The 24,600-nt window shown below is 47.5% G+C and overlaps 1 protein-coding gene across 1 annotated transcript in view; it reads right to left on the reverse strand.

Annotated features, from left to right (window-relative positions):
- Positions 1-2,490: 2,490 nt before the first annotated feature.
- LOC142839413 (calpain-13-like) overlaps positions 2,491-24,600 on the reverse strand; it is a 71,408-nt gene continuing 49,298 nt past the window's right edge. Inside the window, exons 14-22 of the mRNA XM_075955530.1 lie at positions 24,455-24,514; positions 21,488-21,545; positions 21,348-21,406; positions 19,741-19,809; positions 16,377-16,452; positions 14,358-14,486; positions 13,398-13,453; positions 12,384-12,442; positions 2,491-2,590 (exon numbers count right to left, since the gene is read on the reverse strand). Of these exons, the coding sequence (XP_075811645.1) occupies positions 12,416-12,442; positions 13,398-13,453; positions 14,358-14,486; positions 16,377-16,452; positions 19,741-19,809; positions 21,348-21,406; positions 21,488-21,545; positions 24,455-24,514 (534 nt within the window). The 3' untranslated portion in view covers positions 2,491-2,590; positions 12,384-12,415. The remainder of the gene's footprint in view (positions 2,591-12,383; positions 12,443-13,397; positions 13,454-14,357; positions 14,487-16,376; positions 16,453-19,740; positions 19,810-21,347; positions 21,407-21,487; positions 21,546-24,454; positions 24,515-24,600) is intronic.

Genomic DNA, 24,600 nt, shown 5'->3' on the forward strand with positions numbered 1-24,600 from the left:
TGGGCTTCACCTGCAGCATGCCTACAGCTTGCATGCATGCCTGTCTCCCTCCCCCATACTCCTCTTTGCTTTCCACTCTGCCCTATCTCTTCCAGCACTGCTTATATTGCTCCTGCCTTGCTTCCTTGGCTTGACTATCATTTTTGTCTCAAGTCCCCTTTCCAGGTCTTTCCACCCTCTGTTTTGCCTTCTTTCTCTCCATCTTCCCTTCCACCTGTGCAGATGACTATCTCTTGGCACCAGGCACATTTTATACCCCTCTCTGTAGCCTTTGCCAGCTAGAAGGGGCTGGAAGCCTGAAACTGACTTTGCAGAGAGAGAGAGTTCCAGATACATTTGCAGTCCCGCTGTCGAGATGCGCGTATGTGGTGTTTGGAAGGCAGAAGAGGGAGTCACATTACCCAGGGAAGCTGAGCTCCAGAAAGCAGCTGAAACTGTATACTCAGTGACTTTGTTTATTTTGGGGTGGGGAGAGGGACTCCTTAAGCTTTGCTTCTCCCTAAACCAGCAATGAAGCCGAACTTTGCTCTCATTGCCTCCAGGTCCATGGACAATAAAGGCAGAAGGCAATTGCAGAGGCTTTGTCACCAGGGCACTGTGACAATCTGGCTGTGATTAGATGGGACACATGGGACTGTGAGCACCTGAAGTTTCTAGTGCATCACACCATCCTTGCATTGGGACCTTTCTTGGCCTTTGCTGAGGGACACAAAGAACCCTGAGAAGGTACAGCAGCGATACACTCGAGCTGGCCTGTCCCCTGCTGGGGGACTGGGGTAAAGAATCACCCAACTCCAGGCAGGAAGGGTCTATAAGTCCTGTCATGGCCACTGTAGCCTCCCTGAGTCCTCTGGAGCTCTGTGTGGCTCTGTGTGTCAGCATTTCAATCAACTGACCAAATAACCTCTCCCCTTATATCTTGCTACTTTAATGAGAAAATTAAGGCCTGGCTCCCAGACAGAGCCTCGAGGGGAGTAAGCTGGCCTGAACGGTTGTGGACACCAATCTAGTCACTGCAAAAAAGGCTCGGCCAACTCCCTGGGCTGTCACTGTTGACCCAATGGCTGTAAAGGGAACCGCTCTTTCTTGGTTCCTCAAACCCAAACAGACTCAGAAGGGGCACGGGGCAACATGTGGCCGAGGCAGCCAAGAGGGCAGGAGTGCTGGACTATACAGATGTTCAGAAGAAGGTCCCATCCTTCGGTCTCCTGGGGTTTTCCCAGAGCTTAAGTTGACCCCCAGGCCTGATATGTTTTCATGTTAAAGATCTTATGGAACAGGGAAATTCAGCCCATTCGCTATTTTATTCTACATTTCATGCAGGAGGCACAAAATGACCAAGAACACCCAGCAATGCGCACATTGGTTGCCTGTGTTATTTATGTCCTGGATGAGGTCACTTCCAAATGGTGACCTTGTTCTTGGCATGAGTGTGTGTGTGTGTGTGTGTGTGTGAGTGTGTGTGTGTATGTGAGTGTGTGTGTGTGTGACGGATCAGTCCTGCCCACGCCATCTGTTTTCTCATGGGATCTTCTCACAAAGTCACACTCAGGAGGGTTTCCATCTCCCTTTCCTTTCCACACACACTTGCTGTTTCTATTGCCGTTTAAACCCAAAAGGTCTCCCTGAAGCTCATGTGGGGAATGAATATTTGTTCTCCAGCAGGTGACGCTGTTCTTGGAGGTTGTGGGACGCTCAGGTGGTGGGGATGTAGCCCATAGGTGGGTTTCAAAGTTTATATAGCCTGGCTCTAGGTTCCGGTCTTACTATGGTGTGAGGAACCTGTCTCACATGCTCCAATCACTATGAACATTGTTATTCCTTTTCCACCACAGTAGACTAAAATCTCATGATACACTACGCCAAAAGAAACCTTTCTTCCCTGAGGTTGTTGTATCAGGTATTCCGCCATAGAGATGAGGAAAATAACCAATACCACCCCGCACTGGGGGATGCTCCCAGAGTTGAGCTCTTAGCCAGCATATACTCCGGAGTACGGTCTGGCCTGGTTATTCCTTCTGAGAAACCCAAGGACCACACAATGAACAAGGAGGAAGGTGCCTCCTTCACTGGCTAGACTGCCTTTCCCCTGCTCTACTTTTAAAACCAGATGTAAGATTCTACTTTCACACCAAGAATCCCTTGTGGGAATATATTTTATTTCTCCATTTAGCTGTGAAATAAGTAGCATATAGGTACAAAAAAAATGTGATTACTGGCAAACGACACTGAACAGACCATTCCTGGGTCACCAGCGCCACCAGTCTGGGTTTTTTTTCCCCCCAAGAAATGGATCCACAGAGATGGTGGGAAGGGCCGGAGTGGATTATAGGCTTCTTCTTCCTTTATCACAGTGGACACATTCTGCTCCGTTTTCCCGGAAGTGGCTACTGATGTCTGAAAGCGCCCGGACGATCTAGTGGCCTTGGGTTTATCAGAGCCTGACTCAGCTAGGAACTCGGCCCAGTCTCTTGCAAGGCATCTTAGCCTCCATTTCAAATGCCAGGTTTAACTGTAGACCCACCGCAGGGGGTGGCACCGCTCCGAGGAGGAGGAAGTCAGTTCCTTGAGTGGCCACCAGGAGCTTGTCCTAGAGAAAGACATGGACACTTATAGGCTAAAGGTCCAAGGGGAACAAAGAAACTGTTCCTTTCGCCAAGTAACCTTAGAGGCCCAGCCCCATTCCCGCTGTGTGGACCAGCATAGCAAAGCAAGCCTAGGCGTTTCCTGCGAGCGTGACTGGCCCCTCACATGGTCCCCCCAACAGACGAGACGCTCTTCTCTTTAAAACCCCAGAAGCCACTTTTCATCTGCCCCGCTCTGCCCGCAGCTGGAATCCAAGCCACAGTTCACCTGGCTCCGTGCGGGCCTGCTTGCGGCACCATGACAGAATCTTGGAGTCAGCGGCTGTTTTGTCCTCCCCAGGGCAGACCAGAAAGGCAGCTCTGCCCTCTGCTCTCCCCCTCTGCCCTCCGCCCTCCGCGTGCCCCAATCCGCTGGCTGTGGACTTCCACAGATGAACGGCTTTTCTCGAGTGTCTGTGGCTCACAGTGAGTGACCCTGCACAGCTATTTCTCCCGCAGCTAGAATTTGTCCCCGCCCTCGGCATCTAGGAGCCCCAGTTTTCCTTCCCATTTGGTCTCCTCTTTCAAGACCTAAACATTTGACTTTCAGGCTTCTTAGATTTATCTTCTACTAAGAATTCAATTTAACACATATAATTTGAAAACTCAATCATCACCACAAGCCATGAAGGAAGAGGGGCAGACGACTGTGTCTTTTCCTGTCCTCAGTTCGCCTCTGATTTGCTTTGGAAGCGCCTCTCTCCATTTCTAAATACTCAGCTCAGACAGCAGCTCCCTTGCGTGTCAATTTTCAAATGCCCATCGATTTCTGTGATGGAAGACGGGGCTGGGTGTTCCTCGCCCACTTTGATATTTCTATCTTCTCTTTCATTCTCCTAATATATTTATATTCTGCTTTTTGTTAAATCAATATTTAATTTCTACTTTATTACAGTTATATATGCACTGTTCACCGCTGAGTGAAGAAATTCTCTTGGATCACATTTCCTTTCTTCTGTAACTTTTTGTTCTTCCAGGAGTTACTAATTGCCTCATTTTTTTGGGGGGTCTGGATAGTTTGTCATTATCTTAATAATTCTTCTTAAAGTCTCCAGCAGAATTTCAAAGCGTTTTGCATGGCGAAGCCATCCAAGGTACTATTGTGGTTCGCTCTTCCCTCAGTTCACCCCTCTGCACCTCCAGGGACCGCTGGCCCCCTGCACGGTGTCTAATTCCACTGACTGTACTTGTCTCTTGGTGGAGCTCCAGAGTCCGGATTCCCACCCCTACCCACCCACCAGACTCTGCTCTCGGAGGGTGCATGTTCGTTTCTCCTCTGAGTTCATTTCTCTTGCAAAGCCAGCTCAGAAAGCCAGATGCTGTTTTCTTAGTGGGATCTGGAGGTCTTGTACTACCACTGGCAAATCCAGACTCCCAATCTTAATATGACCTCCATGGGAGAGTTTGATCCAAACTTCGGATGGTCTCATCTATTGGGTTGCTAGTCGTCAACCCAAAGTCTAGCCAGTCATCTCAGAGGGATCTCTTGGTCTGAAGGTTGGGAGAGATGGATTTATTGGGGGTAGAAGCAGACCCACTCTGAGGAATAGTTGACAGCAGTCAGCAAGAGCAAGGTCATGGCCGCCCGTTTTTCACTTTCCCAGAGATTCAAGATGGCTGTACAGTGGAAGCTTGTACGAATGCTAGCTTCGTTAGAAGGCGCTCTCCTGCCATATCATCAGTACATCAGGTGGCATTAGCTAGATAAGTTCTCAGCAAGATGCGATTCGCAATGCGTTAAACCCCTAGACTCTGAAATCGGTTGAGATCAACATGGCCTCCCTTGTCTCAGGGCACCACTGGCATTTCTGAGCTTGATAACTTAGCCTAAATGTCACCTGCAATGTGGCAGTGGAGGCACATGCCTTCTTCAAAAACAAACGGGTTTGGGGGGAGAGCAGAGGAGTCGTTCAGCCTGGCTGTGCTTACTCACACCCTAAACTAAGTCAGAAATGAGCGGGGGGCCCTGGAGATGAGGGAGGAAGAGAGGAAAACATGATTCTAACAAGAAGTACAAGCCACCCTATTCAGCAAGTCTAGGGTACATGAAAGGCTTCTTGTATACTTTATAGAATGTGACCCAGAAACAGAATGGCCTGGCAACAGGATTTCATTTCTTCCTCCTCTGGGGAAGAAGCTCATTTAGTAAACATAATAAATCCTTTGCTTATTCCAGCAACAATATGGCTGGATAAACAAGACCTGAACAGTGACAGTACCAGTAGATGCGCTAGCATGGAAATGGAAGTGGGAGACTTCACAGGGTCCCACACCCACACGAAGGACTACGGGCAACTAGTGACTGATAAGAAAGGAGCAGCTCTTCTCTCCTAGTAATGAGCTCCCTAGTCGTTTATCCCTGAAATCATCCACTCACAAGCAACGCTCAACAGACTCAGCAGGTTATAGTCATATATTTGTGCATTTATATGTGCATAAATATATATAATTGTAATAAAACAAGAAGCCATCAATTTGAGAAGGAATGAAGAGGGGGCCATGGGAGGGATTAGAGGGAGGAGAGAAAAGTGGGGAAGAGAGATAATTATATTTAAATTAGCATAAAATCTAATGAAAGCACAATGTCTTTGGAAACCCGGGGAATGGTTACTGAGTGATTCTCTTTGCCCACAGTTTACTTTGTGCTGAGGTCGCCACAATTAAGACACAGGCAGGCTTAGCATATGTCAGGGGATGTGGCCATCGAGCAAATAGCTGTAAGTGTATTAGCCAACTACAAACAGATCCTTAACCTGATGGGTGGTATCTATTAAAAACTCAAAGTTAACTGGGACTATCACACCCTTTCTCCCAAGGCTCAGGGGGCATCGTGGAAGAGAGAGCAGAAAGAATACAAAAGTTGGAAGTGGTGTGATGGAGGAAGGTCATTGGCTAATAAAGGAACTGCCTTGGCCCATTTCATTGGTTAGAAGATAGGTGGGAGGAGTAAACAGAACAAAACGCTGAGAGGAAGAGGAAGTGAGCTCAGACTCGACAGCTCTCCTCTCCAGAGCAGACGCCTCAGAGAGACGCCATGCTCCCAGCTCCCAGGCAGACGCACACTATGAAGCTCCGACCCAGGATGGACAGAGGCTGGAATCTTCCCGGTAAGCGCACCTAGGGGTGCTACACAGATGATTAGAAATGGGCTAAATTAATATGTGAGAATTAGCCTAGATAGAAATGGGCCAAGCAGTGATTAAATGAATACAGTTTCCGTGTAATTATTTCGGGTAAAGCTAGCCGTGCAGGCGGCCGGGGTGTTGGGGACGCAGCCCCGCCGCCACGCTTCTTATTACTACAGTGGTGGAACACTATTATGAAACACTGTTTTCTAGACTCAACAGGGACGTTGTTCATACGAACTCACAGAAGCTACCACGCAAGGTCAAGGTAGACAAGACCTCAGCATGAAATGGGAGGTGGTCACAAAATCCTGCCCCTAGCTGAGGAGCTATTGGTAATTGGTGAGAGAGGGACTCTCCCAGTCTGCTGTGAGAGGGAGGGTCTGTTTTCTTCAGAGATGTGGCCCCTAAGAGGATAGTCAGTTTCCGGCAGTTGGTCCTTACACCCAAGTGCCTATAAGACAGCACTAAGTAGACTCAGTAGGTTTTTTTTTTTTTTTAAAGAAGAGCACGTTAACTTTGAAGGGGAAAGTGTCTTGGGGAGGCATAGGAGGAATTACTGGGGGAGGGGGGGCCATGGGGGATAGATCTGACTAAAACACATTATATGCATGTATAATTTTTTCAAATAATAAAAAAGGAAAAATCCATCATGCACACAATTGTGCATGGCTCTGGAATACTCATTTCTGAATGAAATTTAGATGCGATGTTTTCTGAATACTAAACAGACTGTCATCTAGACATGAACACAATACAGTTCAACCACTGCACACAGCGTGGGAAAAGTACCATAGGAAAGTAGGAAAATTACAGACCTAGCTATTAACTCCACCCCCCCCCCCCCCCGTTAACTAGCCTTGCAACCCTGAGCAACTTTCTCAATTATAAAATGGGGATACCATCATACAGTATTTGTTGTAACATTAAAAAATGCTACATCCCCACTCCCCTAAAACAGTACCTTAAAATTCAACATCATATGGAATAGTAAAAGCCTGGGCTTCTTTTCCAAGATCAGGAACATAAGGATGTCTGGGGTTTTGTTCATTTTTTGTTTGTTTTTAAATTTCTGTTCAAAATTGTAATAGAACTCCTATCCTGCATAATAAATCAAGGGCTAAAAAAAGGAAAATGAAATCGAAACAAAAACCCAAAATGATAAACTGATACAATTTGGAAAGTAAAAAAAAAATGAAACTACTTTCAGATATGATTTTATATCTTTAAAATCCAAAGGGACCCCTTTAAAACCAGAGCTAATGAATGAGTTTAGAAAGGGTGTAAGATGTAAGATCAGTATACACAACTCAATGTATTGCTAAAAACTAGCAATGATTAGCTGAGAAGGGATAGGAAAACTGTTTTGCTCACAATAGCATCCAGAGGAACACAAAACTCAGAAGTCAGTTAACACAGGCATACAGACCTTCCATACTGAAAACAGGAAAGCGTCTCTAAGAGAAGCTAAAGATTTAAAATTGAAGCGTGTTCTGTATCTACAAATTCAAAAACTCGATGTTGTGAATATGCTATTTCCCAATTAATTGAATACTTGCTGTGATCTCTATCACCCCCGTAACCCCAGGATAAGACTGCAAATGTAAACTAAATCCTCACAGTAGGATGAGCTGATGTTCAAAGACAGCAGGGTGCGAGTCTTTTCAGCAATGGGTGCAGAGAAGACCAGATGACCACATGCGAAAGAATAAAGCTAGACTCCCGTTATATACAGGCAAAAAAAAAAAAAAAAACCTCAAAATAGTTTAAAATCCTAAATGACCAAGGCGAAATTATTAAAAAAAATGTTACAAGAGACTCAGGAGTAAACATTTGTGACTCAAGACTGGAGATCTTGAGAGCTACCACCCAAAGTATAATCAACTAAAGAAAAATGGGCAGGGTAGGACCTCATCAAACCTAGAATCTTGTGAACTTCAAGCGATACCACCCCAAATTGAAAAGACAAAAACCAAGCAAAACCCCACCAAAATACAAAGTGGGGAGGATCTGGGAGGAACTGGGAAAGGGTAAATAGGATAAAATATATTAAGTGAAAACAATTTTTAATTGACAACTAAACAAAAATTAAAATTAAAAAATTGAAAAGATAAGTTTAAAGAACAGGATAAAAGTCGACAGCATATGTGGTAAGGGATTAGGGACTAAAGTATGAAAATAACTCTTACAACTCAGTGCCAAGAAGATATTAATATATCATAATAATATAATCAACTTCAAAATGCAGGAAGGATTTGAATAGAATTCTCTAAAGAAAACATACGATTAACCTATAATCAATGGGAAAGAGACTCAGCATCATTTGATATCAAGGGAGTGCCAGTCAAACCCACAGTGAGGTACCAGTTCACACCCAGAGAGACAGACAACACCGAATGCTTCTTAAACACCATCCACTGCTGTCGGGAAGATGATAAGGCAAGCTGCTGCTCAGGATGTCACACAGAGTTACCATGTGATCCTAAGGCCCAATCCCTAGCTATATAGCCAAGTGCAGTGAAACACGTCCACCTTGAGGCTGGCCTGCAAACACTCCCAATATGTTAACTAATGATAGTCGTCACGAAGTAGGAATAACTTCAACATCTACCAGTTGTTGAATAATGAATCAAATATGGCATAGCACCAATGAACTCCTACTTAGAACTAAAGTGGAATGAAGACTGAGGCATGCTTCATTGTAGATGAACCCTGAAAATATCGTGCAAAGTGAAAGACACAGTTACTAAGGGCCGCTCATTTCATGATTGCACTTGTACGAAACACCCAGAATAGGCCAACCCACAGAGTCATGATGTAGGTTAGTGCTTTCCTAAGACTAAAGGTTGGATGCGCCTGGGGAGTGACTGCTGGGCGAGCATCACATTTCCTCATGTGGAGATGAAGGTGCTCTAAAATGATATTACTGGAATGTTCCTGCAGGCCTGCGATTATGCTAAAGCCACAAATGCAGCACTTTCGTGTGACGGTGTCTCCTCATGAAGCTCTGGCAGGTCTGGAACTCACGACGTAGCCCAGGCTAGATTGGAATGTATGGTCCTTCCACTTCTGCTTCCTGAACCTTAGGTTTCTAGGGGTGTACCGCCATGCCCAGCTTGAACTCCAAACTTTAAGTATGCTGTTGATTGCATTTCTCTAAAAAGGAGAAAATTGGCAACAAGAAAACTACGTGTTGAGTTTTGTAACTGGGGGAAGGGTATGTGAGAAATTTTATGGGAGTTGCCAGTCAGGCTACAGCAAGAAAGGGTAGGTGTTGCACTACTAATAGCCAGGGCAGAGCAGACAGTAAGGCCTGAGAGCCAAGGCTGGGAATAACAGACCGTAGAAGGCAATGGTATTAACCATGCATGGTGTATGTAGATGGAGGACCAAGGTGTGGTCAGAGGGATGGGCAGGGGCACATGGTACATCAATCCAGGGATCGATGTTAAGGACTCTAGAATTACCTTGTATGGCAAGAAGGGTTTTTAGCTTGGGGAATGCAGTAAATTAATTTGAACTTTAAAAGCATAGCTCTGGCTTCAGAAAATTGATTTGAGGGATATGAATGGATATAAAAAAATAAGCTCAAAAACCAATGCAAAATCCAGGGAGACAGATGATTTCTAAGAAATCCAGACAGGAGTAGTCTGAGGAGAGAGTAGGAAGCAGGATGTGGAGACAGAGTTCCTTTACGAAGCTTGGCTGTGTTGGGAGGAGAGGGGTGGTAACAACCGGAAGGGATTGTGAGGTGGGAGAAATTCAAAGGATGCATGTGCTTGAATGAGGCTTAGAACACCTGAGAAAGGAGAGAGAGAGAGAGAGAGAGAGAGAGAGAGAGAGAGAGAGAGAGAGCAGTTTAGTGTTCAGAAGATAGAGGAAAAAATCCATTCAATCAGGTCCTTGCAAAGGTGATGGTAATGAGTTATGGAACATGCCCAGAGGGAGATCCAAAGGGAGATGCTGTGTAACAGAAGACAAGGAAGGAGGAGGGGGTGTTTCCAAAGCAGGTGGATTTGTATATTTTCAGGCAGAGCTTCTTCACCTTGTCACCACCAGTTCCTCATTGAAGCTTATGGGCCACATGTAAAAGCGTATGTGCCATATTGTGATGTCAGAGAGTGGCTATGGACAAGGGAGAGGGTCCACTCTCAGGGTCATGACGGGCATTAATGCAAGAGATAAATACATATGTATACCCCCTCTCTGTACATTCTTCAGAACAGGAAACTGGAAAAATTAGTGAAAAGACAATTGGGACTCCCAAAAGAGACAACATAGAGAGAATTCTGTGACTTCAAAAGTTCAAGGATGTAGACCCTGTGTGCCAAATTAGCTTCAAGATACAATTAAAGAGTCATTCTTTGCATTAAAATCCATGTAGGCAGTGATAGGCACAATAAAATTGGAAATGATCTGTTTTTAAAAGGAGCAAAAGGGGAATTCAATGCAGCTGAGTAAAATTGACTCTTGTCAATCTGTAATCACTAGTAACCATCAAATGTTCATCAGGAAGCATTGATGCACAAATATTATATCTTCATGCAGACACCTTTCTCACGGTTTCAAGGCACACACACGATTCGTAGGTTATACGAAGACCATGTCCAGAAGCAACAATATTTCAGAGGGTGTGGGGGTGAATTTTGATTATCAACTTGATTGGAATAAGAAACATCTGTGGGATTAGTGGAGTGCACTTTTGGTATTTCCAGAGAGGGTATTTCAGAGAGAACTGACTAAGGGGGTAGGACATGTTCCGAATGTGTTGGGGAGGTACCATCCCATGAACAGTCCCTCACTGAGCAAAAAACGGGGAAAAAAGAAGAAAACCAGTTTGCCTGGGATGTCCTTCTCTATGTGTGTTGCTTTTATTGGTTGATGAATAAAGCTCTTCTGACCAATGGCTTAGCAGAGTAAAGCCAGGTGGGAAATATGAACAGAGATATATGGAAAGAGTAGGCAGAGTCAACAAGATGCCATGTAGCTGCCAAAGGAGAAAGGTGCCACATTAGCAGTAAGCCACAGCCTCATGGCAATATATAGATTAATAGAAATGGGTTAATTTAAGATGTAAGAGCTAGGTAGGAATATACCTAAGCCATTGGCCAAACAGTATTGTAATTGATGTAGTTTCTGTGCGATTATTTGGGTCTGGGAGGCTGGGAAACAAAAAAAGATCTGTGTTTAGAACCAGTTGAGTATCCTGCCCGTGGATGCAAAGCACCAGCCACCCTGAGTTCCCATTGCCATGCTTTCCCTACCATGACATACCATGTCCTCTCAAACAGAAACAAACTGTAGATGGAAGGTTGTTTTTTTGTTTTTTGTTTTTTTGTTTGTTTTTTGTTTTTGCTAGCTGGGTCCCACTTGATGAGTTCTCTCCGCCCATTGGGTCCCTGCAGTCGCTTATGAAATAATCACTCAGAGGCTAAATATTAAACATAATTATTGTTTGATAAATGGCTTAGGGAGTTTACTGGCTAGCTATAACTATAGACTAACCCATTTCTATTCATTTATATTTCACTATGAGGCTTGAGGGCTCATGGCTTGTTACCTCACATCTTGCTGATGCAGTGGCTAGCTACATGGTATCTCCTTGACTCTACCTTCTCTCTCTCTGTATCTTTGTTTGGATTTTCTGCCTAGCTATATTTTGCCTGTCTATGGACCGAAACAGCTTTATTCATCAACCAATGAAAGAAACACATATACAAAAGGATATTCCACATCAATGAACCTTTTCTTCTGTTAATTGCTGTTGTCAAGCATTTTGTCACAGCCACAAGTATATTGTAGAGAGGGTTTTGACCACAGTATTGTTCCATGAAGAACCAACAGTGATAACCAAATAAGAGAGACTTTGGGTCAGGCAACAAAGTGTGTTGAAGGACCTCTAGGTCTAGAATGTCCAGTCTTTATTTCTACAGTGTTCTAGTGGGTAGAGTTTCTATGGAAGGGTGTTAGAAATTTCCAGAGACTTGGATGCTTGTCTCGAAATAAGGAATATATAGACTTGAAGATTCCCAGAAAATGGGAAGATAAATCCTCAAGCTCGTCAGAATTTTAGAACACTCACTCAGTCAGAATTCGGCTGTGGCAGGACTGGGCAATGTGATAACAGATTTTATGTAACTCTAGTTTGTTCTATAGAAGTCAAGAAGAAATGGCAATGTGTTTGTTGATGAGCACAGACTAGAAGTATCCATGCTGATGACTACCCATATCTACTTCTGTCCCAAGCCAGCTAGACAATGGTAGAGCCAGTGGGGTGGCCAGCTCTCCTTTCCCCCGAGGTCAAGTGTTTGCGTAGCTCTGCGGTGTTCTGTTTCCACCATTTCTGGTCCCTGTCTGGAATGAGTCACCACCCTTTCTCTCTGGAACATTAATTAAATGTTGTAAATCTCTCATTCACGACTTTCAGGCTGTGCTCTTCATGAATGTGTCCGGATAAAATCTGAGCATTTGGCCTTGAAACCCAGAAGCCGTGAGCAGCAGGGCCTTAGCTCATAAAATAAGCCTTCCGGTGTCTCTGAGAGGCTGTCTCCAGGGAGTCTTATGTGTCATTTTTAGAGAAAGAGGGACACTGTTGAGAGGAAGAAGAAAGGACTTGAGTGCTGCCATGTCTTACCTGGTCCAGAGGGCTCGGCTGGACTCCTCACCTCAGCCATACATGACCAGGTTCATCCACTGAGAAATAAGCATCGTCATTAGAATGGCTATCTCTCTTTCTCTCCCCTCCCTTCTCTCTGGTGTGTAAGTCTTTATATATGGAAATTCATGTATATGTAAATTGTGTGTTTGGGGGCAGATGTTGCTGCCAGGTGTCTTCCTTACTTTTTGAAATGGAGTCTCTCATTGAACCCAGAGTTTACCAATTGGGTGAGGCTAGCTGGCCAGCAAACTCCTCAGATCCCCCTGTCTCCACCTCTCCAGGGCTCTGGGATTGTAGGCATTCACCACTATGCCTGGCTTCTTATGTGGGTGCTAGGGTTCTAAACTCAGGTCCTCATGCTTGTGTGATAAGTACTCACTGACTGAGCCCCAACCCCGAGTAACCAGTTCTTAAAGCTGGTTCATTTCACGCGGATCAGGGCAAATATATACACCTCCCTTAGAAGGTCTCAGTTCAGTACCAACGCCTTCCCCAGCTCACTCTACCCTCAGTGTTTTGCCACAACACGTCTTCCCTCTACTTCCTAGGTAACTCCTCTACAATCCTCCACTCCACCAACTGAGCAATTGAAGGGCATATATTATTTTCTAAATAGCCCAGCAGAGAGAGGTGTATGGGGGTTGACCAGCTGACTGGTTAGATGGCTCTAAAATTCAGGCTTAATGTACAGTGAGCTTGGTGGACTGTTCTTTACTTCTCTCTTGGATTTATGACTCCCACATAATCCTCTGCTTTATTAAGCTATTGGAAAAAAAATAAAATCTCTCTGCCAAGATCCTAAAGCAGCCCGGCAGCTTGCAATATATAAAGGCAGTAATTGGAGGCAGGTCCCCCCGCTCCCCTCTGCCCCAGCCTGGCTGGCCTTTGATGGACTATTCAATACCCTGGGGAGAAAAATGTCCCTTGGAACTGGATCAGGAGATTGTAGCCTGGGACTGTGCCTGGTTCTGGGAGGGGAAGATGCCTCACCTCCATCTCTGTGAGGTAGACTCCTTTGCCATCCTTGGAGAGGTTGCGGAATGCCTCTAGGATAGAGGTAGAAAGGGTTTGAGGGGCTGAGAGGAGGTCCTAAGTCGTCACTGTCCCCAGCGGGTGCTTTACTCTGTTCTCCCGTTTCATCTAGCTCTATGCCGTGGGGTGGCTTAAGGGTCTCCTGTCAGGACAGTTGGGATTATCCTCATCTCTCCCCTTCCAGAGTCCATGTACCTCGCCCCCCTGACTGTATTCACTGAGATGGGAAGACCACCATGGGTGGCACCATCCCCTGGCTGGGATCCTGGACTGTGTAAGTAGAGAAAGGGCATGCATTCGCTGCCTTCATCCCGGTTATGGCTGTAATATAACCAGTGGCTTCAAATTCTGGCTAACCTGTCTTCCCTGACTCTAACCTGCGACTATGAGCCAGAAAACAAAACAAAACCTCATTTCCCTCAGGTTGCTTTGGTCAGAGTATTTTATCATAGCAACGGTGAAGGAAAGTAAGACAACTTCCAAGAGAGGAAGCAGGCCAGAACATGGAGGAAGGCTAGAATCTCAATGGCATGGTGTTAGGAGGGTGGTAAGGCTTTCTGTGTCATTTACATAGAACCAGGCACCACACAAATTTCCACGCTATGGGATTTTTGTTTTCTTTTCCCTTTGAGAATGTACTGTCTGTTCTGTTGGCTTTGGTTGGGGAGGGTCCCAGCCATCTCTTGGCCAGATGGTTTCTCAGATGTGTTAACCTCACAGCAGCCGTGTCGGGGGTTTGCAGACCTCAGTCTCTACCCTATTCCTCACCACAGCACTACAGACAGTCTTACTCTTAGATCTGAGGAGTCTCAGGCAGGACACTAGCCTGCCTACTCTTGAGTCTTCACCCAGGTCCGGGGGCGTCAGTGCTTTCCTGGCCATGGGGAAGCTCCACAGAATGCCCCCAGGGTCACTTACTCGCCATGGTTTCTAGTCGTATCAGGAAGCAGACGAGGCTGGGGAAGCTGACTCGGCCAACGCTGTCGCTGTACCGGAGTGTCATGAGACTCAGCAGCTCGTTGCCGACCAAGATTCCTGAAAGGAAGTCTGGGACGGGAAGGCGAGCTGGTGAGCTAAGCGGACACTGGAGATGGGGTGGTCCTCTGCTTCACGAGGGTCAATAAACCTGTCACGAGGGTCTAGCAGCCTCCCAACATATCCCCTGCTCAGTCCAGTAGGTCAGCCAGCGCCGCCTCACTCAGGGCCTGGCCTTTTTCTTCTGATCGCTGGCTGTTGTGTCCTAGAGTCGCAAGCCTGCAGCTCGGCCAGAGGCCAGCTCAAGGGACCCAAGACACTGACACATTGTCTTTTCCAATAATTAGATAATCCCCATGCAGCATGGAGCTGCCAGGACACCTAAGGGCTGAAGTCCAACCCTGCCTCTGCCAGGTTTCTCTCTTCTTTCTGTATTCTAGCTAGATGTCATGACTCCCTGTAAGCCCCGTATATGGCGGGTGTGGTCTCCCTGAAAGATGGAGGTTCATTTCTACAGTGCCCATCCAAGGAAAGGCTGGGGCACAGAAGGGAGACACAACTCAGAAGGCTGCCTCGACTGGGCAGAAGATAAGCCTCTTGCCCTTGTCACCTTTGACCTTGTCATCTTGCATCTCTAGTTATAAGCTCCAGGGAGTCGCCAGCCACACAGGTGACAAGTGCAGAGTGGCCAACAGTTATTGCTCTGGTGAGCAGGCAGACACCTGAAATCTATGCAAGGACGAGCTTGGGGGCTCACGGGCCACATGTAGTTAGAGTCACACTTGACTTCTGCAGTGAAGCTGTTAACATAGTCTTCAGTTGGGGCTTGAGTTTTCCTGACAGCAACCTACCTAACCTCTGAGCTGCTGAGTTGAATTGGAAGTGGTCCCCACTTCACCCCCTTGTTCTATTCTGGGTCAGTTAGGCTGCTTTGGTGATTCTGTCTTTAATTGGTTCTTTAATGGTGCTCTAAGTGTGGCCCCATGTTAGCAAGAAATTAATCCCTGGAGCTTGCTGGAAATGGAGGGAGATCTGAGCCTTCCCAGCTCTCCCAAGCCTGGCAGGGCACTGTGGGGCAGCTCAGCTGAGTCTCTCAGCCTTCTGCTATGCTGCAGAGCCGTGACACTGGGGTGCACAGTGACTGTCATAGCTAAGGGAGGAGCTCTGCTCAAACGGAGAGCAGTGCCTTGCATTTCTACCCCTTTCTGTACCAGGAACGTGAGAAGAAGAATTATGGAGGCGCTTTTTTTTCCCCAGAGTTAACCTGGGGGAACACGAGTCTACGGTTTATTAAGGAAGGTGGCCATTTTCTTACATAACCTTTGTGTGATCTGTCTTCCCCACATGCATGGAAGAAGCAATGTTTCCTGTCCTTCCCAGTTCGCGGCCGAGCAGAGACAATGGAATGAGACGATGCGAACAGTTTGCGGTGACCTATGAAGCACTCTGCACCCTAAAGTGTTGTTATCATTGCCCCAGGCCGGAAAGCTCGCGCTCGGTTTAATTTAGCCATGAACTTTATGTGAAGAGAGAGAAGTGAGAGCCCCAGCCTGCTGTGGGTATTTAACCCTGACAGCCCAGACAGTGATCTGGAAGCTCTTGGAAGATGAGCTCCATTCCTCGTAGGTCATCAGTCATGTGGTCCTCCCCCACTCAATAAGATCCGGGTTGGAGGGAAATTGGTACAGGACTGTTCAGGCTACAGCGGGGCAGGAGGCGGGGCTCGCATCTGAGTTTAGGGTGCTGGGAACCTGTGAAGGTCAGTGTAGGTAGGGGAGGACACACAGCTAGAGCTCTCTTCTCTCCCAGCTGCCCACCCTCACTGTGTCAGCCTTGCTGGGAATGCTGGGAATATAGAACTTCATGCATGCCCCATGGCCCCCAGTCATGCTGGGAATGTAGGACTTCACACATCCCCCCCTCCCCCCCCCCCGTCATCCAGGTATCACAATCTCCTGTTACCTGTACTCTCTATGACCTTCCACAGGTCTGAGCTCAGGAGAACTCCAGGGCTCCTCTGGATGTTCTGGAAAACATGCTGATGGGGGTGGGGGAGGGAAAGAAGCAAGAAGTCTGTGAGGACCCAGAAGGTGACTGGGAGAGGTTTTGTAAGTCTCTTCTCCATCCCCAGAAGACACCTTACTAAAGTGTACAAGGAACCAGCTTACAGAGAGGTAGGGGAAGGAATGGGGCGAATGGGAATGGCCACACCCTTTAAGTCAGTTATTCTGGTCACATCTGGACCTGAAGCTTTCTCGTCTCACTCCAGACCCATGGGAAGTTTGGCTGTCTTTGGGAAAGCACAAGGCTTCTCTCCAGACCAGTGGCTCTCATCCTTCCTAACGCTGCAACCCTTTAATACAGTTTTTACGTTGTGGTGCCCCAACTATAAAATTATTTTTATTGCTACTTCATAACTGTAAATTTCCTGCTGCTATGATCGTAATGTAAATGTTTTTGGAGACAGAAGTTTGCCAAAAGGGTCATGACCCACGGGCTGAGAACGACTGCTCTAAAGAGTTTGTATCCAGCAGTTAAGTGCACAGACGGAGCAGGTGATCGATCATCTCTCCGAGCGGAAGTTCCAGTTCAGCTCTTGACCAACTGCGGAACTAATCTTCATCAAGTGACGTCACCTTTCTAGGCCTTGGTTTCCTCATCTGCAGTACAGGGCTAATTACAGTGCCTGCCTTCTAGGCTTGTTACAAGAAGCCGAGGAGCAAACACCGATAAAGTACAAATCCATGAAATGCTTGTCGTTCACTAATACCTAAGTGTGCAGGCTCATCTGTGAATCCTCTCACTTGTCCCTTAGAGAGAACTGTGTAGAAAAGACCAGCAGCGGGCTGGGGCTGGGTCCTGGCCCCAGCATGGCTGCAGCAGCCACAGCTAGCCACTCTGCTTATGCTGGAGACTTTTCCTCTCTGTCAAGTGCTCACTGGAATCCTGGTCCGTGGCGCACCTCCTAGATGAGGTCTTGGATTAAGTGGGCAGCTCCCCAGGGCTGAGCACAGAGTGCCTGACTGAGGTCGGTACACACCGCAGCCTCCTGGGAGCTTTTCCACGTCCAAATAGCAAATCCCAGGTATGCAAGACACGGCCAACTGGGGTGGGGAAAATAAATATAGGACCACAGCTTGAGAACCACCCCCCGGGCTTATTTGGTTATTGATAGGTTTGGAGACAGACCGGGTGATTTCCATTACATTAGCTCATTCATTTAGTCGCTGATTAGCTAGGCCATTTATTGAGCAATTCTGAACACGGCTGTGTTATACACACCGTGGAGGCCTCTGGAGGAAGATGAACATGAGGAAGACCCTGCCCTGGAGGACCCAGCCGTGTAAGGATAGGAGGAGCCTGTTGTTGTGGAGTGTTAGCTGAAGATGTGTTACATTTGTTTATGCCGTGGAACATTTGTTTAATGTTGCAAAGATGTCTTGCATCCTTTCGTGTTACATTTGTTTAAACTCTATAACTGTGTTACTTTGCCTGTCTAAAACACCTGATTTATCTAATAAAGAGCCGAATGACCGATAGCTGGACAGGAGAGAGAAATAGGAAATAGGCAGGGATGACTGGCAGGGAGAATAAATAGAAGAGAGGGAGAAGGATGCTGGGGGCCAGACACAGAATAAGAAGGAAAGAAAAGATATACAGACCTAGAGAAAGGTAAAAAATAGATGGGATAATTTAAGTTAAGAAAAGCTGGCTAGAAACAAGCCACGCTAAGGCCGGACATTTATATGTAATAAGTCTCCGCGTATTCATTGGGAGACCGAGTGGTGAGCCCCTGAAGAGCAAAAGAGAAAAGACTAAAAAACAAATAGCTACAACAACTTGTCCACCATTCTAGTGTCTGATGAGAAGCCCAGGGGTCCGCTGTCAGGGGTCAGGGGATGCATCTTGTCATAGTCGCCCAGGTGTACTTAATCCAGTCTTTCAAAGTGTTCAGAGCTCGAGACATGATTAGACACATAAATATTGGTGCTCTTTGTTGTGTAAAAGCAGCTTGTATGCAGGTATGTGTTTATATTTATTTGTGCACTCATTTATTTATTCGACAGAGGGCTTCTCTATGTAGCCAAAGCTGGCTTCAAACTCATACTCTTCCTGCTGCAGCTTCCTAAGTGCTGGGATTACAGATGTGCCCATCACGCCTGACCATTTTATACTTTTGTTTCATGTGTATAGACTTGCCTATTATAGGACACGCGCTGGAACGTATTAACTGGGTCTTAATGCTTTCCCTTTGGCAAGAGGCAAACCATGGTTTCTTTTTTGAGCTTGCCTTTTCTCATCTATGTGTTCTTTTTTTAAAAAAAAATTATTTATTTATTATGTATACAATATTCTGTCTGTGTGTATGCCTGCAGGCCAGAAGAGGACATCAGACCTCATTACAGATGGTTATGAGCCACCGTGTGGTTGCCGGGAATTGAATTGAGGACCTTTGGAAGAGCAGGCAATGCTCTTAACCTCTGAGCCATCTCTCCAGCCCCTCATCTATGTTTTCTATCAGCAACAGGCACAACTTTTAAAATAAGGGCAAAGTTCAAAATATCAAGGTAGACAATGTGATCTGCTCTACAGGTATCGCACAGAAGACGAGGGGTCAGAGCAAACAGTAATTGGGTCGTAGGGACTGGCAAGAAAGATTTGGCAGGGAAGGCATGTCCAAAGCTTCCTGCATTTTTAGGGTGGGTGAGAAATGGCCAGGCTTGGGGTATGGAGATGGGAGAGAGGAAGGGCAGGGCAGAGGAACAGAGGCATAGGGTTTATCAGGGACAGCAAGGCCTCTTAGAGTTGGATTTCAGAGGAAGTAGGATGAGTAAAAATGACGTCTTCTGGACTTAAAATTAGAAGCTCAACTCAAGAGGTCTGTGTGCTGCTTTGATGCATTCAGATTTTGTCCTGAGGACAATGGGAGGCCATAGGCCAACCACATCTCTTTTGGTAGGTCCTCCCACAGATGCATTGGGATAGAAACAGATGGGTTCTGACTAATGAGTGTTTGAACACACACACACACACACACACACACACACACACACACACACACACACACCATGCACCATGTTAATTCTAGACACTGCCCATGCTATCCTCTTTTCTCCAGCCTTCTAGAATATTCCTCACCCTGCCCCTCTGGCAGCATTGCAGCCTTTGTTTGCGTGTACGTCTCTCTAAGTAAAACGTGAGGTGACTTTGGGGGATGGGCTGATGCTCCCCATCATTTCATACCCCAGGGTGGGACACCCAATACGTATTTGCTCAGCTGGGTTAGATAAGAGCATTAGTCATGTCATAGAGCGTGTGACCGTACTTGGCAGTGGATGAGGCGACTCCACAGTCTTGCAAACTCATACTGATCCAGTCGCCCGTTCACCTTCAGCTGGAGGAGTAGTTAAGCGCCCAACAGTCCAGAGGGTGGTGGAGAAGGGGAGCAGCAAAGCCAGAGCCGCGTCATCCTTCAGCTAGTAACCCTGTGCCATGTTGGCCCCAGGCCAGCTGGCTCCTGCTCTGTCTCAAGGTGACCTGGTTTAGATTTGTTTTTACTAAATAAAATGCATTGTTAAAAAGGAAGGCACCCTGAGAAAGAGGCATCAGTTTCAGTTGTAACCAGCAGATGAGAGGGACCCCCACCCCCACCACAGCATAACCTTCACCAGTTGGGCTGGGTTCTCTGGCAGGAGAGGCTGGGGAGGAGCATGCAGGGGGCTTGCAAGGCAGATGTAGTGTGGATGGGTACATGTGCTGTCGCTGGGCCGTGTGTGTAACCGGATGCTTCCTATGTATTCCTATGAACTGCTTCCCCTTATAGTAAGCAACGAATGCAGGAGAACTAATTGAGTTATGAGAGCTAACATCCTGCCCTAGCACTCAACCCTAGGGGAGGCCCCATTTGCACTGTCCCAGTACAAAACATAGGTCTTTTCTAGCCCTTTCTTTTCTTCCCCCGGCTAGGTGCCCTAGCCACAGGGCTGCAAGGGCCATTTGGATTCCTCTGTGTCTCCGGGTGACTCCAGACCACAGTCAGCTAAGACAGGACTGATTTATGATTCCATCAAGAAGCCTTCTTGTTCTACAATAGCTGGCTTCGCATTCACACTCGAGCCTTGTTAACAGTGTGAGGGGGGTGATCTGTCTCTCTCTAGAGACAGCCACAGCCTGGGCGGAAGCTGCCAGGCTTGGGATCCATCCTACATGGCCAGTGTCTCTCGGGCCTGGGTAGAGACAGCGGTTGGGTAGGGGAGAAAGTCCCCTTGGGGAGGGTGTTAAGGTGAGAGTTAAGCAATTAAACTTTGATTCCTGGCCCTGTTCCTTGTGGCCGTGGAACTGGGCTAGCCACTGAATTGCCTCAAGGCTACTGTCTACATGTGCAAAAATGTCATGTGGGCCACAAGGGGGCGCCACTGTCGTGCACTGCAGACTAAGGAGGTCTGAGAGTTTTCAGTGGTTATCTTTTTAAATTGGGGGCCTTCTGAGTAAGGAACCCAAACAGCAAAGATTTCTCCAGTGTTGAAGGAAAGGGCAAAGGGAAAATAGTTCCAACTGGAGTATGAAGTACAGGAGGAGGTTAGAACAGAAAGCTTGGAAGCTAAAACTTCTATTTCAAATCCCTGCGTAGTTTCAACTAGCTGTGGAAGCAGGGCAAAAGTACTTGACCTCTGCGGCCTCCGTGTCCTTCATTGTTGAATGGAATAACAGCTGTTGAACCCTAAGGGCCCCTGCAAGCGTTATAAACGCACTTCCTTAGGAGTCCCAGCAGTCTGCTCAGTAGTGACCATGGCTGCCACAATGAGCTAGATTCTAGAGTAAGTCGGGAGAACAGGCACAGGATCTATGTGATACCTATGACTAGAAGCCCAGGGAAGCCCTCAGGCCAGGCGGGTTCCTAGGGTTGCAGGAGGGGGTGACTGCAAAGGATACATCCATCAGAGCCACGATGCTTTGGCACTGGTCCAAGGAGAAAGTGTCCCCTGGAGACCCTGAGGAAAGAGAGGAAGTGCCATCGAGCGTGGCGACCTGGGAGACAGGGCTGGAGCCAGCAGGACTCTGAGCTGACATACCTGTCAGGAACTCTTGGTTAAGAAGTTTCTGCAGTTGGGTGGCATCAATGTCCAGCCCCTGGTCCAAAACAGGAGAAAAATGGGCGTGAGATGGGAATCAGGAGCCAAGGGATAAATCCACCTGACTCAGTAGCTGTTCTCTGAGTTCTAAGCCCCTCCTTTCCGCAGCATGTCTACCTGTTCTTGGTCCCAGGCCTGCCCTGGGTTCTGGCCCTGCTGATAACCCACTCCCTGACATCCGTCTTGGCACTGGACTCCTGGTGTGGGCTCTTTCACGTTGCTCCCCTCCATCTATTATTAGACAGAAAGCGTGCTTCTTCCTCCCCTTCTCACTGCGGCTGGCGCTAGCAGATCGCCCCCCACCCCCGCCCCCAGGAGGCCTATGGCAAGCATTGAGGTGTGTTCTCCACTTCCAGAGGGACTGTGAGAAGATGTGATGCCTTCCAGCGTGCATGCGTGTGTTAGTAGGAACTAAACATGCCCGAAAGCCTAGGCACTAGAAACTGCTACCACGGCACCTTTCTTGGTCTTCTGGGTACTGAGGCTTTTGCTAGATTAACAGCAGAAGGCAGCTGAAGTGGTGGGTAAGCAGGGTGTTTTCTAGGCCTGATCTCAGGAGGAGGTCGTGACACTAGCTGTTCCCTGAAGAGAGGCACTGGGTAGTCTGGTGGGCAGTGTCCTTGACAACTATGTTACAGAGAAGCATGGCTGCTGTACTTGGGGGAGCCAGCGCTAGAGTAAGGTTTCTCCGTGATTAGACCTGGAGAGTGTCATTCCGTGGGTCAGAATGTGCCTCCAAGGGGTCTCCTGAGACCAGCCCCTCACAGATAACTGCCCTCACAGCCCCCCCCCCCCACACTGTCCCTTTCTCCTCTTAGGGTTGGCGGTTTTGCCTGCCCTGAAAGCAGAAGAAGTCCCATACCCTGTCCTTGTAAGGCCTCAGAGCAAGAAGCACAAGCCTCTAAGGTGCCAGTGCCTCATGCTCGTCCTCGGGCCTTCTTCTAACCTCATAGTTTGGGAATATCAGGGAAACTGGGTCGATGTGCCCAAAACATCAATCGAGTTTTGTTTTTTTTTTCCCCCAAGGAATCTTGCACAGAAGTTGGTATGCTAAGGAGGGACTTGCCGTCATGGGATTGCCCTCTAACTGACAAACTGAACAGAGCATGGACCCCATCTGCTTCCCCCTCCATGTTACCCACCTAGGGCCCGCTCGGACCAGGACTCTACATTCTGTCCCCCACTGGGAGCATTGGAAACACCGATGGCAGGGATGGCGATGGTGGTTGCTCAGACAAGTTCCCCGAGAATTGCATGTATGAGCTATGGGACCCTCGAAGGCTGGGGCTAGGGAACTGACAAAGCGTAGTGAACTAGATGCTTGGGGAAGGTCCTGGGAGTTTGGAAAATGCTTGCCAATTGAGTTCATAGAGGATGGCGGTTAGGTTTGCTCTGTCGAATCTCGAGCTCAAATGCATGATCCCTTTCCGACAGGCAGGCCTAGTTATACCATCCCCACTGCCGTGGTTAACGAAAGCAACCCGCAGCAAGGGAGGCTGAAAAACGACTGTGCTAATAGAGCTGGTTACGCCAGAGGGAGATGTCAGGGGGAAGCGACAACATGTGCATGAGAAATGCTTCGCTTAAAGATGTCTTGGGCGGCCACAACCTCTGAGCATAGCTTGCATGTTGTACAGGATGCTGCCAGGGTGCCTTGCCTACCTAAGAGGATACTGTATTGGTGTCTTATTCTAATTCCAACTAATGCCCAATACCAGCTGCAGCCACTCTAGGGGGAGCCAAACGTTTGGCTGTCTCTTGTTAAAGTCCTGATTAGGGAGTCTCTACCATCCTGTCATACGACAGATTTATATTTTTATTTTAGAGGTACAGGTACATGGGCCTGCGTGGAAATGTACCACCTGCCCTGGAAAAGCTTGGTCCCAGGCATCCTAATCAGGTCCCGCTGACCACTTCAGAGCAGCTAATCTAAGCTTGGGTGTCTGTTCCAGAGGAACTAATCTGTCTTAATTCAACCTGACAGAAATGATTGAGCACCTCCTCTGGGCCAAGGACGGTGATCGGCGCTTGGGGACGAGGAACGCATATGAAGTCGCCTCTGCCTTTGGGAATTCACAGACAGGGCGCAGTGGTCTTCTGGGTCAGTCTTGTCTCAGTGAGAGCTGGCCTGCATGATGGGTAAGCGCTGAGGGGCTGCTCTTTGTGGGACTCACCCCTCATTCCAGCCACACTCTTATCTGTAAACCCCCCTCCTTTGCCTGTGGGTCCAACCTGTGCCCGAGATACCACCATGCCGTTAGCCCTCTGAGTACAGAAGCATGGGATGGCATCCTTCCTTCCTTCCCCAGCCTCTGCTTGGCTCACAAAATCATCTATATCACTTTCTGCTTCCCACACCGACACAGTTATTAATGGTAAAAGGCCCATCCCACGGAGCCACTGGCAGCTCTTTTATCCTGAGGAGTCAAGGAGTTCTTTATAACAGTTTATTAAACCATTAGGAAAGCCCCATGTGCACATAGGTGGTTTGGCAGGAAGAGAGCTGTTGGGGCTTTCTGAAGCTGGCCAGCTCCCGGGAGGAACAATGCCAGGTTTGGTGGGGTGGGGGGGTGATGGCTGAGCCAGAGAAAGATTTCAAGGGTTGCTGCCAACTGCTTGTCTAAAGGCTTAAGCCACACTATATCCCTTACACACAATCCATAATTGTCCTCTCCCTTCCTAAGCTCTCTGTTCCAATGGGATTCCACCCTCATGGGGACATCACTTGTCCTACAGCTTGGCAGTCGGAGCCTCTGGGGCTGGTCCAAGGATAGAAAGCGGCTGATATGGTCAAGTCCTTTTTACTCCGTGCATTCTGACAAGCAATTGGAGATGGCTCTGTCCCTGGAGTTCCTTCCCCCGCCCACTCTCCTGGTGAGTAAGGTCCATGGGTGTTAGACAACATACCTGATCCACGTATCTGTAGAAAATGCTGTTTTGGGATTCATTTTCTTCTAATAGACTTCCCTGGAGCAAAAGGAAAATTGTTACGTCAAATTTCCGGGGAAGAGGCCACTCATGTGGTGTTGTAGCCTTGTTTCAGTAAGAGCGGG

This window comes from Microtus pennsylvanicus, chromosome 21 (assembly GCF_037038515.1).
Source record: "Microtus pennsylvanicus isolate mMicPen1 chromosome 21, mMicPen1.hap1, whole genome shotgun sequence".
In the NCBI taxonomy this organism is placed as follows: Eukaryota; Metazoa; Chordata; class Mammalia; order Rodentia; family Cricetidae; genus Microtus; species Microtus pennsylvanicus.